Source organism: Oncorhynchus gorbuscha, linkage group LG09 (assembly GCF_021184085.1).
Source record: "Oncorhynchus gorbuscha isolate QuinsamMale2020 ecotype Even-year linkage group LG09, OgorEven_v1.0, whole genome shotgun sequence".
Taxonomy (NCBI): domain Eukaryota; kingdom Metazoa; phylum Chordata; class Actinopteri; order Salmoniformes; family Salmonidae; genus Oncorhynchus; species Oncorhynchus gorbuscha.
In genome coordinates, this window is record NC_060181.1 from 10,088,133 (window position 1) to 10,102,456 (window position 14,324).

The 14,324-nt window shown below is 38.0% G+C and overlaps 1 protein-coding gene across 2 annotated transcripts; it reads left to right on the forward strand.

Moving 5' to 3' along the window:
• Window positions 1-455: 455 nt before the first annotated feature.
• LOC124042672 (CCN family member 2-like) lies at window positions 456-8,664 on the forward strand. 2 transcript variants are annotated; one of them, XM_046360754.1, is made up of 5 exons: window positions 456-699; window positions 2,971-3,187; window positions 3,412-3,663; window positions 4,071-4,327; window positions 8,202-8,664. In XM_046360754.1, exons 1-5 carry the CDS (start codon window positions 646-648, stop codon window positions 8,505-8,507), a joined length of 1,086 nt encoding a protein of 361 aa, XP_046216710.1. In that variant the 5' UTR covers window positions 456-645; the 3' UTR covers window positions 8,508-8,664. The 2 variants fall into 2 exon arrangements, with proteins under 2 accessions (XP_046216710.1, XP_046216711.1); XM_046360755.1 differs by having other exon boundaries at window positions 466-699; window positions 4,113-4,327.
• Window positions 8,665-14,324: the final 5,660 nt, after the last annotated feature.

Genomic DNA, 14,324 nt, shown 5'->3' on the forward strand with positions numbered 1-14,324 from the left:
TACCAAAAGGAAAAAGGCCTCCTGCAGGTGACTGGGATTAAAAATATAAATAAATGAAATAAAAAATATTGACGAAACAAAAGGTTGATACTTTGTGTTCATCCCAAATGACACCCTATCGTACTCTTTGTCATGTTATTACCCCTAGTTATTACATAATCCTACTATCAATCTTTCCCCTTTACCTGTTACCACTAGGCTACGTTGTTCTGAACGGTGGCCAAAATGAACAATGTTCTCCTTCAGTCCATGTCAAATAACACTCACAGGCATCCTTGTCAGTTCCTGCTTTAGGACATAAAACAACTCCCACTTGGCTGGGCCTGTGTCTGAAAAGGTGAAATATGATACAGTAAATTGATTGTCTGTAGAAATAGCTCTTCTCTCAGGAATTAGGAAAGAAAACCATCTGGAATTGAAATATTTTCACCCCTTTGGGTCGCGTGTCATGACTCTTGTTTCCCGGGCTCCGGCCCGCCTCGCGGACTATTTAAAGATTCTCCTCTCCGTGCCTCAGTCCTCGAGCCCTGCAGCGAGTCAACACAAGCCGATTGACTGTAGAGCGCGAGAAAAGGGAAACTCCTGTCTGTCTGAACGAAAACAAACGGGTTGTAGTGTGCACGCTGTTAAAATAAACTAGCAACAATGTCTGAGGAAATTATTACCAGAATGTGCCTTTTTCTACTCATCGTCTGCTCGGTAAGTTTAATATATAATATGACAGATTTTATGTATCAGATGTGAATAAAGTGCTGGATTTTCATCTATTAATTTATGTCACTTTGTCACTTTGCATTTTATGCAATAATAACCTATTCTTTCTCTCTCATTCACCCGGCTATTGACATATGATTTGTCTTGTCTTCATATTTATTATTTAGTCATGTAAATGTAGATTTGAAGTACAACCTTTGGGAACGCAATGTGCAGTTATAGCAGCTAAAACATTCCATGGGGGTGTGGGCTCGCAGTAAACAGTAGCCTACATCAGCTCTGTAAAGTAGCCTACATCAGCTCTGTATATTAGCCTACAGCAGCTCTGTACAGTAGCCTACAGCAGCTCTGTAAAGTAGCCTACATCAGCTCTGTATATTAGCCTACAGCAGCTCTGTACAGTAGCCTACAGCAGCTCTGTACAGTAGCCTACAGCAGCTCTGTAAAGTAGCCTACATCAGCTCTGTATATTAGCCTACAGCAGCTCTGTACTGTAGCCTACAGCAGCTCTGTAAAGTAGCCTACATCAGCTCTGTAAAGTAGTCTACAGCAGCTCTGTAAAGTAGCCTACATCAGCTCTGTAAGGTAGCCTACAGCAGCTCTGTAAAGTAGCCTACATCAGCTCTGTATAGTAGCCTACAGCAGCTCTGTAAAGTAACCTACATCAGCTCTGTAAAGTAGCCTACAGCAGCTCTGTATAGTAGCCTACAGCAGCTCTGTATAGTAGCCTACAGCAGCTCTGTAAAGTAGCCTACAGCAGCTCTGTACAGTAGCCTACAGCAGCTCTGTAAAGTAGCCTACAGCAGCTCTGTATAGTAGCCTGTAAAGTAGCCTACAGCAGCTCTGTATAGTAGCCTGTAAAGTAGCCTACAGCAGCTCTGTATAGTAGCCTACAGCAGCTCTGTATAGTAGCCTGTAAAGTAGCCTACAGCAGCTCTGTATAGTAGCTTACAGCAGCTCTGTATAGTAGCCTGTAAAGTAGCCTACAGCCGCTCTGTATAGTAGCCTACAGCAGCTCTGTATAGTAGCCTACAGCAGCTCTGTATAGTAGCCTACAGCAGCTCTGTATAGTAGCCTGTAAAGTAGCCTACAGCAGCTCTGTATAGTAGCCTACAGCAGCTCTGTATAGTAGCCTACAGCAGCTCTGTATAGTAGCCTACAGCAGTTCTGTAAAGTAGCCTACAGCAGCTCTGTATAGTAGCCTGTAAAGTAACCTACAGCAGCTCTGTATAGTAGCCTGTAAAGTAACCTACAGCAGCTCTGTATAGTAGCCTGTAAAGTAGCCTACAGCAGCTCTGTATAGTAGCCTACAGCAGCTCTGTATAGTAGCCTACATCAGCTCTGTAAAGTAGCCTACAGCAGCTCTGTATAGTAGCCTACAGCAGCTCTGTATAGTAGCCTGTAAAGTAACCTATAGCAACTCTATAAAGTAGCCTATAGCAGCTCTGTATAGTAGCCTACAGCAGCTCTGTATAGTAGCCTGTAAAGTAACCTATAGCAACTCTATAAAGTAGCCTACAGCAGCAGTTCTGTAAACAATGCAAGGTTATGAAAAAGTAGGGTTGTTATAATTGGATGTCACTGTTACTGAAATGATTGGATTCAAATAGGCTATGTTCTTGGGTTTGTCTTATTCATTGCTACTACATAAGTACAGAGTACAGAGAAGCAGTAAAAAATTACTTAGTAGCCTAAATTGCGACATAGGACCTACAATTTAGTGCCAAGTTGTTGTCCCATTTTATTAAATAGTTTGTAATCCATGTAGTGATAAACGGTCAGCATAACATGGATTAAAAACTATTTAATAAAATGGGACAACGACAATTTGGCACTAAATTGTAGGTCCTATGTCGCAATTTACTCTACTAAGTTATTTAGGTAAACAACACATCAAGATTTGACAACATTTGAGTAGCCTACATAGATTAGATTTGATTTGTACTTGCTGTAATACCACAGTGCATTAGTCTCCATAGAAATGACTGCCAGATGTGATTTGGCTACATCGAGTCATGTCTCCACCTTGTGGCAGTAAGATGCATTACAAGTGAGGTGGACACTCAAAACGCGAAGAAGCCTCATTCAACAGTATCTGCTTCTTTGACACACAGTGTCGACCTAACTCATTGACTTGAAGTTGAGTGGATTATCACATCTTCCCTGGAGACAAATCCTGATATCAGACACGCTATTCACACTATCCTAAGTGTTTTCTTTTACATTTCTGACTGTTATATTTTCTTCTGTCTACAGACAATGGCCCAGGACTGTTCCGATCCCTGTGACTGTCCCTCGGACCCTCCTCCATGCCCGTTTGGTACCAGCCTGGTTCTGGATGGCTGTGGTTGCTGTAAGGTGTGTGCCAGGCAAGCCGGCGAGCCCTGTACCCTCCTGGAGCCATGTGACCACCACAGGGGGCTTTACTGTGATTATGCAATGCTGAGTGACACTGAGCACGGCATCTGTATGGGTGAGTTGAATTCCCCTGTCAACTATTAAAGAAAGGGTAGGAGGTTTTGAGATATCTATCGAGATTGCGATCACCTCTTGGCTCTCCTATTGTAGAAATTGCTACATATTTTGTGCAGACTTTGTCAGGGCTTAGATTATCATTATCCAAAGCGTCTCTGGCCTAATAATGTAAAGCCTTTGAAATATCAAATCTAAAATGGCGTCTCGTCCTCTGTGTTTCAGCCCAGGAAGGCCAGACGTGCGACCTGGGAGGGGTCATCTACCGCAGTGGAGAGACCTTTCAGCCCAGCTGCAAGCACCAGTGTGTCTGTATGAACGGAGAGATCGGCTGCGTGCCAACCTGTGCCAGCGACGTGTGGCTGCCCTCCCCAGACTGCCCCTACCCACGCCGCATCCAGATCCCTGGGAAGTGCTGTGAGGAGTGGGTGTGTGATCAGAGCCCTCAGGACCACCCCTATCAGTCAGCCATGGCCGGTGAGTCTAACCTCCTACAAGCTCTTAGTTTTTCTCTCTCTGTCTGTCTCTGTCTCTCTCTCCCTCTCTCTCTCTCTCTCTCTCTCTCTCTCTCTCTCTCTCTCTCTCTCTCTCTCTCTCTCTCAGTGTCTCTGTCTCTCTCTCTCCATCTCTTTCTCAGTGTCTCTGTCTCTCTCTCTCTCTGTCTCTCTCTCCCCCTCCCTCTCTCTCTCTCAATGTCTCTGTCTCTCTCTCAGTGTCTCTGTCTCTCTCTGTCTTTCTCTCTCCCCCTCCCTCTCTCTCTCCCTCAGTGTCTCTGTCTCTCTCTTTACCAAAGTTCCAACTAACCACCTCTCCCGCTTCTCCTCCCCTCTTGTTCACCCCTTTCACCACTGTTCACCTTTTCCTCTCCCTTCCTCTTCTCTCAGGATCTGAAATTCACCCCTTGGTCTCTTCTTCCCCTCTGTCAGTCTACAGAGAGGTGTCAGCCCACGGGCCGGTCCCGGCGGAGAGCCCCAGGGAGAACTGCATCGTCCAGACCACCAAATGGGACGAGTGCTCGGCCACCTGCGGCATGGGCGTGTCGTCCCGCGTCACCAACGACAACGAGCGGTGCCAGCTGGAGAGGCAGACCCGTGTCTGTATGATCCGGCCCTGCCACGTGGAGCAAGAGAAGGACATCAAGGTGGATACATGGACTAATACCATTATATAGTATAACAACATACAGAGGAATGTATTATATAGTATAACAACATACAGAGGAATGTATTATATAGTATATTATATAGTATAACAACATATAGAGGAACGTATTATATAGTATAACAACATACAGAGGAATGTATTATATAGTGTATTATATAGTATAACAACATACAGAGGAATGTATTATATAGTGTATTATATAGTATAACAACATACAGAGGAACGTATTATATAGTATAACAACATATAGAGGAACGTATTATATAGTATATTATATAGTATAACAACATATAGAGGAACGTATTATATAGTATAACAACATACAGAGGAATGTATTATATAGTATATTATATAGTATAACAACATATAGAGGAACGTATTATATAGTATAACAACATATAGAGGAACGTATTATATAGTATAACAACATATAGAGGAACGTATTATATAGTATAACAACATACAGAGGAACGTATTATATAGTGTATTATATAGTATAGCAACATATAGAGGAATGTATTATATAGTATATTATATAGTATAACAACATACAGAGGAACGTATTATATAGTGTATTATATAGTATAGCAACATATAGAGGAATGTATTATATAGTATATTATATAGTATAACAACATACAGAGGAATGTATTATATAGTATATTATATAGTATAACAACATATAGAGGAACGTATTATATAGTACAACAACATACAGAGGAATGTATTATATAGTATATTATATAGTATAACAACATATAGAGGAACGTATTATATAGTATAACAACATATAGAGGAATGTATTATATAGTATAACAACATATAGAGGAATGTATTATATAGTATATTATATAGTATAACAACATACAGAGGAATGTATTATATAGTATAACAACATATAGAGGAATGTATTATATAGTATAACAACATATAGAGGAATGTATTATATAGTGTATTATATAGTATAACAACATATAGAGGAGTGTATTATATAGTATAACAACATATAGAGGAATGTATTATATAGTATAACAACATATAGAGGAATGTATTATATAGTATATTATATAGTATAACAACATACAGAGGAATGTATTATATAGTGTATTATATAGTATAACAACATACAGAGGAATGTATTATATAGTGTATTATATAGTATAACAACATATAGAGGAACGTATTATATAGTATAACAACATACAGAGGAATGTATTATATAGTGTATTATATAGTATAACAACATATAGAGGAACGTATTATATAGTATAACAACATACAGAGGAACGTATTATATAGTATATTATATAGTATAACAACATACAGAGAAATGTATTATATAGTATATTATATAGTATAACAACATACAGAGGAACGTATTATATAGTATAACAACATACAGAGGAATGTATTATATAGTGTATTATATAGTATAACAACATACAGAGGAATGTATTATATAGTGTATTATATAGTATAACAACATATAGAGGAACGTATTATATAGTATAACAACATACAGAGGAATGTATTATATAGTGTATTATATAGTATAACAACATATAGAGGAACGTATTATATAGTATAACAACATACAGAGGAATGTATTATATAGTGTATTATATAGTATAACAACATACAGAGGAATGTATTATATAGTGTATTATATAGTATAACAACATATAGAGGAACGTATTATATAGTATAACAACATACAGAGGAATGTATTATATAGTGTATTATATAGTATAACAACATATAGAGGAACGTATTATATAGTATAACAACATACAGAGGAACGTATTATATAGTATATTATATAGTATAACAACATACAGAGAAATGTATTATATAGTATATTATATAGTATAACAACATACAGAGGAATGTATTATATAGTATAACAACATATAGAGGAATGTATTATATAGTATAACAACATACAGAGGAATGTATTATATAGTATAACAACATATAGAGGAATGTATTATATAGTATATTATATAGTATAACAACATATAGAGGAACGTATTATATAGTATAACAACATACAGAGGAATGTATTATATAGTGTATTATATAGTATAACAACATACAGAGGAATGTATTATATAGTATATTATATAGTATAACAATATATAGAGGAACGTATTATATAGTACAACAACATACAGAGGAATGTATTATATAGTATATTATATAGTATAACAACATATAGAGGAACGTATTATATAGTATAACAACATACAGAGGAATGTATTATATAGTGTATTATATAGTATAACAACATATAGAGGAACGTATTATATAGTATAACAACATACAGAGGAATGTATTATATAGTGTATTATATAGTATAACAACATATAGAGGAACGTATTATATAGCATAACAACATACAGAGGAACGTATTATATAGTATATTATATAGTATAACAACATACAGAGAAATGTATTATATAGTATATTATATAGTATAACAACATACAGAGGAATGTATTATATAGTATAACAACATATAGAGGAATGTATTATATAGTATAACAACATATAGAGGAACGTATTATATAGTATATTATATAGTATAACAACATACAGAGGAATGTATTATATAGTATAACAACATATAGAGGAATGTATTATATAGTATATTATATAGTATAACAACATATAGAGGAACGTATTATATAGTATATTATATAGTATAACAACATACAGAGGAATGTATTATATAGTATATTATATAGTATAACAACATACAGAGGAATGTATTATATAGTATATTATATAGTATAACAACATACAGAGGAATGTATTATATAGTATAACAACAGAGGAATGTATTATATAGTATATTATATAGTATAACAACATATAGAGGAATGTATTATATAGTATAACAACATACAGAGGAATGTATTATATAGTATATTATATAGTATAACAACATACAGAGGAATGTATTATATAGTATATTATATAGTATAACAACATATAGAGGAATGTATTATATAGTATAACAACATACAGAGGAATGTATTATATAGTATATTATATAGTATAGCAACATATAGAGGAATGTATTATATAGTATATTATATAGTATAACAACATACAGAGGAATGTATTATATAGTATATTATATAGTATAACAACATATATAGAGGAATGTATTATATAGTATAACAACATACAGAGGAATGTATTATATAGTATATTATATAGTATAGCAACATATAGAGGAATGTATTATATAGTATATTATATAGTATAACAACATACAGAGGAATGTATTATATAGTATATTATATAGTATAACAACATATAGAGGAATGTATTATATAGTATAACAACATACAGAGGAATGTATTATATAGTATATTATATAGTATAACAACATATAGAGGAATGTATTATATAGTATATTATATAGTATAACAACATACAGAGGAATGTATTATATAGTATATTATATAGTATAACAACATACAGAGGAATGTATTATATAGTATAACAACATATAGAGGAACATATTATAGAGTATATTATATAGTATAACAACATATAGAGGAATGTATTATATAGTATATTATATAGCCTATAATATATGCATGACATAAGATGATATCACATGGCATTTCTCAGCACATTTAATAAGTGAATACTATAATAAATAATATATATTTTCATCACAAATGTAAACAAGAAGCCATGCAATTCAGCAGCATAGAATGTCTTTGGCTCCTTATTGTTTCCTAAAGGTTAGACCCACGCTGCCCTACGCATGATAGACCATGTAACAAGTTGTTATTCCCATCCTGAACTAACCGCCAGTCATCTCCGTTCCACAGAGGGGGAAGAAGTGTGTACGGACCCCCAAGTCCCCGCAAGGCGTGCGCTTCCATCTGTCAGGCTGCAGCAGCAGGAGGGTCTACAAGCCCAAGTTCTGTGGTGTGTGTACGGACGGGCGCTGCTGCACCCCCCACACCACCGTCACCGCAGAGGTGGAGTTCCACTGTCCCGAGGGAGACGCCTTCAGACGCAAGATGATGTTCATCAAGACGTGCTCCTGTCACCACGACTGTCCCCGAGACAATGACATCTTCCTGGCTTCGCACACACGCAGGATGATCGGGGACTATGACAACGATATGTAAACATCATAGCTGCCAAACAAACTGACAAGCACATAAACACATCAGCCCATATACACACACACACACACACACACACACACACACACACACACACACACACACACACACACACACACACACACACACACACACACACACACACACACACACACACACACACACACACACACACACACACACTGATAAAACTACTTCACATCGCTCTCACACACACACACACACACACACACACACACACACACACACACACACACACACACACACACACACACACACACACACACACACACACACACACACACACACACACACACACACACACACACACACACACACACACACACACACACACACATAGGCAGCTTTTTGAATTCCTGGACCCCTGTCTCTACTTTACTACCCATAGACATGTCTACCTAGTGGTGAGACTGAAAACAAGTATGTGAGTTCAAGCATGAGATTGACTCTTTAGGTTTTCTTTTGTTACTTTAGTTTTTTTGTTTGGGTTTTTAACGCGCAGCTCTAAAGTCACCTGGCTCTTTGACTCGTCTGCCTGTGTATCTACAGAGATACTATAGGGTGGATCTGACACACTGAGGAATCAATGTTAGAGACACGTAGCACATCACTTAGGAAGGTATATAGTTATATTCACTGCAAAAGGGTTATAGGAGCATGACACGGTAGTGTACAGATGAGCAGAAGGTACTTACTCAACCAAATGTCACATTTTGACATAAAATGTTAGAATATGACATTTAAAAAAAAAAAAACATTATTCATATGTTAAAGATTAGCAATACAGAAATAGTTTGAATATATTATACTACTAGTATGTGCCTCGACTGATCTGCATATTATTGAGTAAATATATATATATATATATATATAATTATATACACCTGACACAAAATCATTGGAAATGTTTATGATTGAGTCTTTTAACTTCGACGGGGACGTTATCTATATCTCGCATTATTTAGTCACTTCATTAGTTGTTGACCACTGATATATTTTTAGTTTAGTCCAACGTAAGAGTTTGGGTCCCTAAAAAATGGCTTTGTCTGACTGTGAATTCACGTTCACAGCATGGTCAAAAAGAGACATTAAAATGACTAAAATCCAAAGGATAAAAAAAACTCTAGTCCAAAAACACTAAAAAAAACAAAAAGTGGCTTGGCTGAAGAATGTAAATAATATTGTTTACTTGTTAATTTAAAAAAAAAAATAGGAAAGAAAGAACAAAGGAAATAAATAAATTCTGCATTGACGAATACACTTTGTGTAAATACTGTAAGACTGTGTACAGTTTAGTACTATAATTTATGTACCTGGTTGTTGTTGTTTAATTAATAGCAACAGGTTGTAAGTTGTTGTTGTATTTCTATCATACTTGTTTTTCACTGTAACCACCTGGCCAAGATACAAGCGAGTTCCTATTGTTGCACTTTTGTCTATTTCTAAGTAAATAAATTATATATTTTTTTATACTTAAACTACTTTTCATGCTTTGTCTGACTTACACTCTGAGACTGATTGTTTCTGAAATATTCATGTTAAAAGGCAGCATAGAAATCGAGGCATTTCTTAAAATAGAAGGTCTAGTCTAGAAAAGGGTGTGGCCAGTACAGGCTGTCATAATTTTCCTGTCTGCTGTTATAATTCTAATGGAATGAGATGGAACATGGAACATTCTAATGGAATGAGATGGAACATGGAACGTTCTAATGGAATGAGATGGAACATTCTAATGGAATGAGATGGAACATGGAACGTTCTAATGGAATGAGATGGAACGTTCTAATGGAACGAGATGGAACGTTCTAATGGAATGATACAGTAGCAGTCATCTAGTGCTATAGAACAGCAGAAGGACAGCAGGTAGCCTAGCGGAAGGTTGCTACTTTGAACCCCTCAGCCAACTAGATGAAAAATCTGACAACGTTCCCTTGTAAGGATATGAGTGTCTGTAAGGATATGAGTGTCTGCTAAATGACCTCAAATGTAAATCTGAGAAATGAGAGAGGGGGGGGGGGGTCAAAGACAAAGATGATTTGAGGAACACATTAAAAAGAGCTTATTAAGCTGCTAGAAGGTTGTGTTTGGGAAGTGAACCATGGAGGCGCCTACTGCTGCACATCCCCTCTTATCAGACTCACTGGCAGCCCGCCAGACAGCTCTGGGGAGCGAGCTGATCTGCAGAGTAGCTGTATCTACGTAACTCAAGAGTTGGTTGTGTCCCAAATGGCAGATTATCACTTAGGGGGTCACAGTCAGCGTCTAAGTACCTGCGTATGATGTTATGGACGCGGCTGAGTGACGCGGTCCACAGTCGGCTGCAGCATTTGCAGGAGACGCGCTGTCAAGGAGTAGGAACCAGGAACTAGTGTTCATGGGAAGGAATGTTGTTTTGGGTGTTTGCTTTAAATATTTCATAGGTTTTCTGCGTACATGTGTCATTTCACCAAAACACACACACACACACACACGCACAAGGGGATCACACATGCAAGCACACACACACACACACACACACACACACACACACACACACACACACACACACACACACACACACACACACACACACACACACACACACACACACACACACACACACACACACACACACACACACACACACACACACACACACACACACACACACACACACACACACACACACACACAGAGCGTGCCCTACATGCACCTGGACCTCAGAATCCACCCTGGCAGAAATAGAAGGTATGGGGGAATTAGGAAACTGAGCACAAAACAATTCCTCTCTTCAACTCATGTGCATTCTCAGGTTTTTAATTTGAGATCAGTTCACCATTCTGAAATTACAGTAACAGTAATGTGAGAGTATTATGAGCTCAATTGGAGCCCGTATTTGTTTTGAAAATCAAATGTATTTATAGTAGCTGGTGCTGCTGTGTAGGAAGGATGATGTAGTTACTGTTTCTGTTTGTATTAATGGAGCTGGTGCTGCTGTGAAGGAAGGATGATGTAGCTACTGTTTCTGTTTGTATTAATGGAGCTGGTGCTGCTGTGAAGGAAGGATGATGTAGCTACTGTTTCTGTTTGTATTAATGGAGCTGGTGCTGCTGTGAAGGAAGGATGATGTAGCTACTGTTTCTGTTTGTATTAATGGAGCTGGTGCTGCTGTGAAGGAAGGATGATGTAGCTACTGTTTCTGTTTGTATTAATGGAGCTGGTGCTGCTGTGAAGGAAGGATGATGTAGCTACTGTTTCTGTTTGTATTAATGGAGCTGGTGCTGCTGTGAAGGAAGGATGATGTAGCTACTGTTTCTGTTTGTATTAATGGAGCTGGTGCTGCTGTGTTGTAGGTAGGTGGCATTCACTTTGATTTCAATATGAAAATCTGTCCCAAATGGCACCCTATACCCTCTGTAGTGCATTACTTTTGACCAGGACCAATAGGGCGATAATCAAAAGTAGTGCACTATATAGGGAATAGGGCCCTGTTCAAAAGTAGTGCACTATACTGTATAGGGAATAGGGCTCTGGTCAAAAGTAGTGCACTATATATGGGGATAGTGTGCCATTTTGGTGTTCAACCTATGAGCAGTTATCTGTGGGTGAGTATTAGAACAGGGATAGTTGTGAGTGGATTATTTAGGTGTAAATTGAGAGAGAGAGATAGAGTTATAAAGAGATGCTCTTTAGCAATACGGTCGAGAGCGTATCCATCCCCGTAGGCGGATGTGTGGGCCTTCTAAAAATAATCCCCAAATATGTCATGGCAACCTGCAAAAAGCAAAAGAGGACAGAGCTTGAAAACTAGAACAAAAATAAGCTAAAAGACTGAGCTTTAATTTGTTTTGTTTTTTTAAACCTTTGTTTCCAGTAAATGCCGAGTGAATGCCACCAGCAGCCTAGAGGAAGACCAGCACACACAGAGTCAACACAAACCATGCATTTAGGAAGTCTGTCATGTTTGGTTTCCTCTGCAGATGTTCTCCAGTGAGAGGACCTGACCGCTCCCTGACCTCTCACCTCAAAGCCAAATCCACCTCTACATATTTTCACTGACCTCTCACCTCAAAGCCAAATCCACCTCTACATATTTTCACTGACCTCTCACCTCAAAGCCAAATCCACCTCTACATATTTTCACTGACCTCTCACCTCAAAGCAAACCCAAATTTTCACCCTCTCACCTCTAAATCATATTTTCACTGACCTCTCACCTCAAAGCCAAATCCACCTCTACATATTTTCACTGACCTCTCACCTCAAAGCCAAATCCACCTCTACATATTTTCACTGACCTCTCACCTCAAAGCCAAATCCACCTCTACATATTTTCACTGACCTCTCACCTCAAAGCCAAACCCACCTCTACATATTTTCACTGACCTCTCACCTCAAAGCCAAATCCACCTCTACATATTTTCACTGACCTCTCACCTCAAAGCCAAATCCACCTCTACATATTTTCACTGACCTCTCACCTCAAAGCCAAATCCACCTCTACATATTTTCACTGACCTCTCACCTCAAAGCCAAATCCACCTCTACATATTTTCACTGACCTCTCACCTCAAAGCCAAATCCACCTCTACATATTTTCACTGACCTCTCACCTCAAAGCTCAAATCAAATCCACCTCTACATATTTTCACTGACCTCTCACCTCAAAGCCAAATCCACCTCTACATATTTTCACTGACCTCTCACCTCAAAGCCAAATCCATCTCTACATATTTTCACGGACCTCTCACCTCAAAGCCAAATCCACCTCTACATATTTTCGCTGACCTCTCACCTCAAAGCCAAATCCACCTCTACATATTTTCCCTGACCTCTCACCTCAAAGCCAAATCCACCTCTACATATTTTCCCTGACCTCTCACCTCAAAGCCAAATCCACCTCTACATATTTTCCCTGACCTCTCACCTCAAAGCCAAATCCACCTCTACATATTTTCCCTGACCTCTCACCTCAAAGCCAAATCCATCTCTACATATTTTCACTGACCTCTCACCTCAAAGCCAAATCCACCTCTACATATTTTCACTGACCTCTCACCTCAAAGCCAAATCCATCTCTACATATTTTCTATTTAGAAAGGTTATCACCAGGTGAAGCACAATAATGAGAATGTTCAATGTAGATTATGTTAAAATTGTTATCACAGGGGTCCATCTGAGCAGTCTATTATTTTAAAAAACAACAGTGAGTAAAATGCATAGCCTACTTTCATATCTTACATTTCAAAGACAATGTGATAAAGTGTAATCGATATTTTAATCGGGTGACTGATGAAATATTATTGATTATCCTGAATACGGCAGACCGGATAAGAGGATTGGACAAGTAACCGAAAGGTCAAGTAACCGAAAGGTCAAGTAACCGAAAGGTCAAGTAACCGAAAGGTCGTTGGCTTGGATCCCTGAACCGACTAGGTGAACAAAATGTGTAGATGTGCCCTTGAGCAAAGGCACTTAACCTATAAGTCGCTCTGGATAAGAGTGTCTGATAAAATGTAAATGAATATTTATTCAGCCTAGAGGTCAAGATCTCCTGCCATCCCATGACCTTTTCCCCCAAAGTGCATCTCACCGGCTACCACACGGCAAGCGGTACCTGAGCGCTAAGTCTGGGACCAAAAGGCTCCTTAACAGCTTCTAACCCCAAGCCATAAAACTGCTGAACAACTAATCAAATGGTCTATTTACATTGACCCCCCCCCCCCTCCATTTGTTTTTGTACACTGCTGCTACTCGCTGTTTATTATCTATACATAGTCACTTTACCCCCACCTGCATGTACATTATTACCTCAGTTAA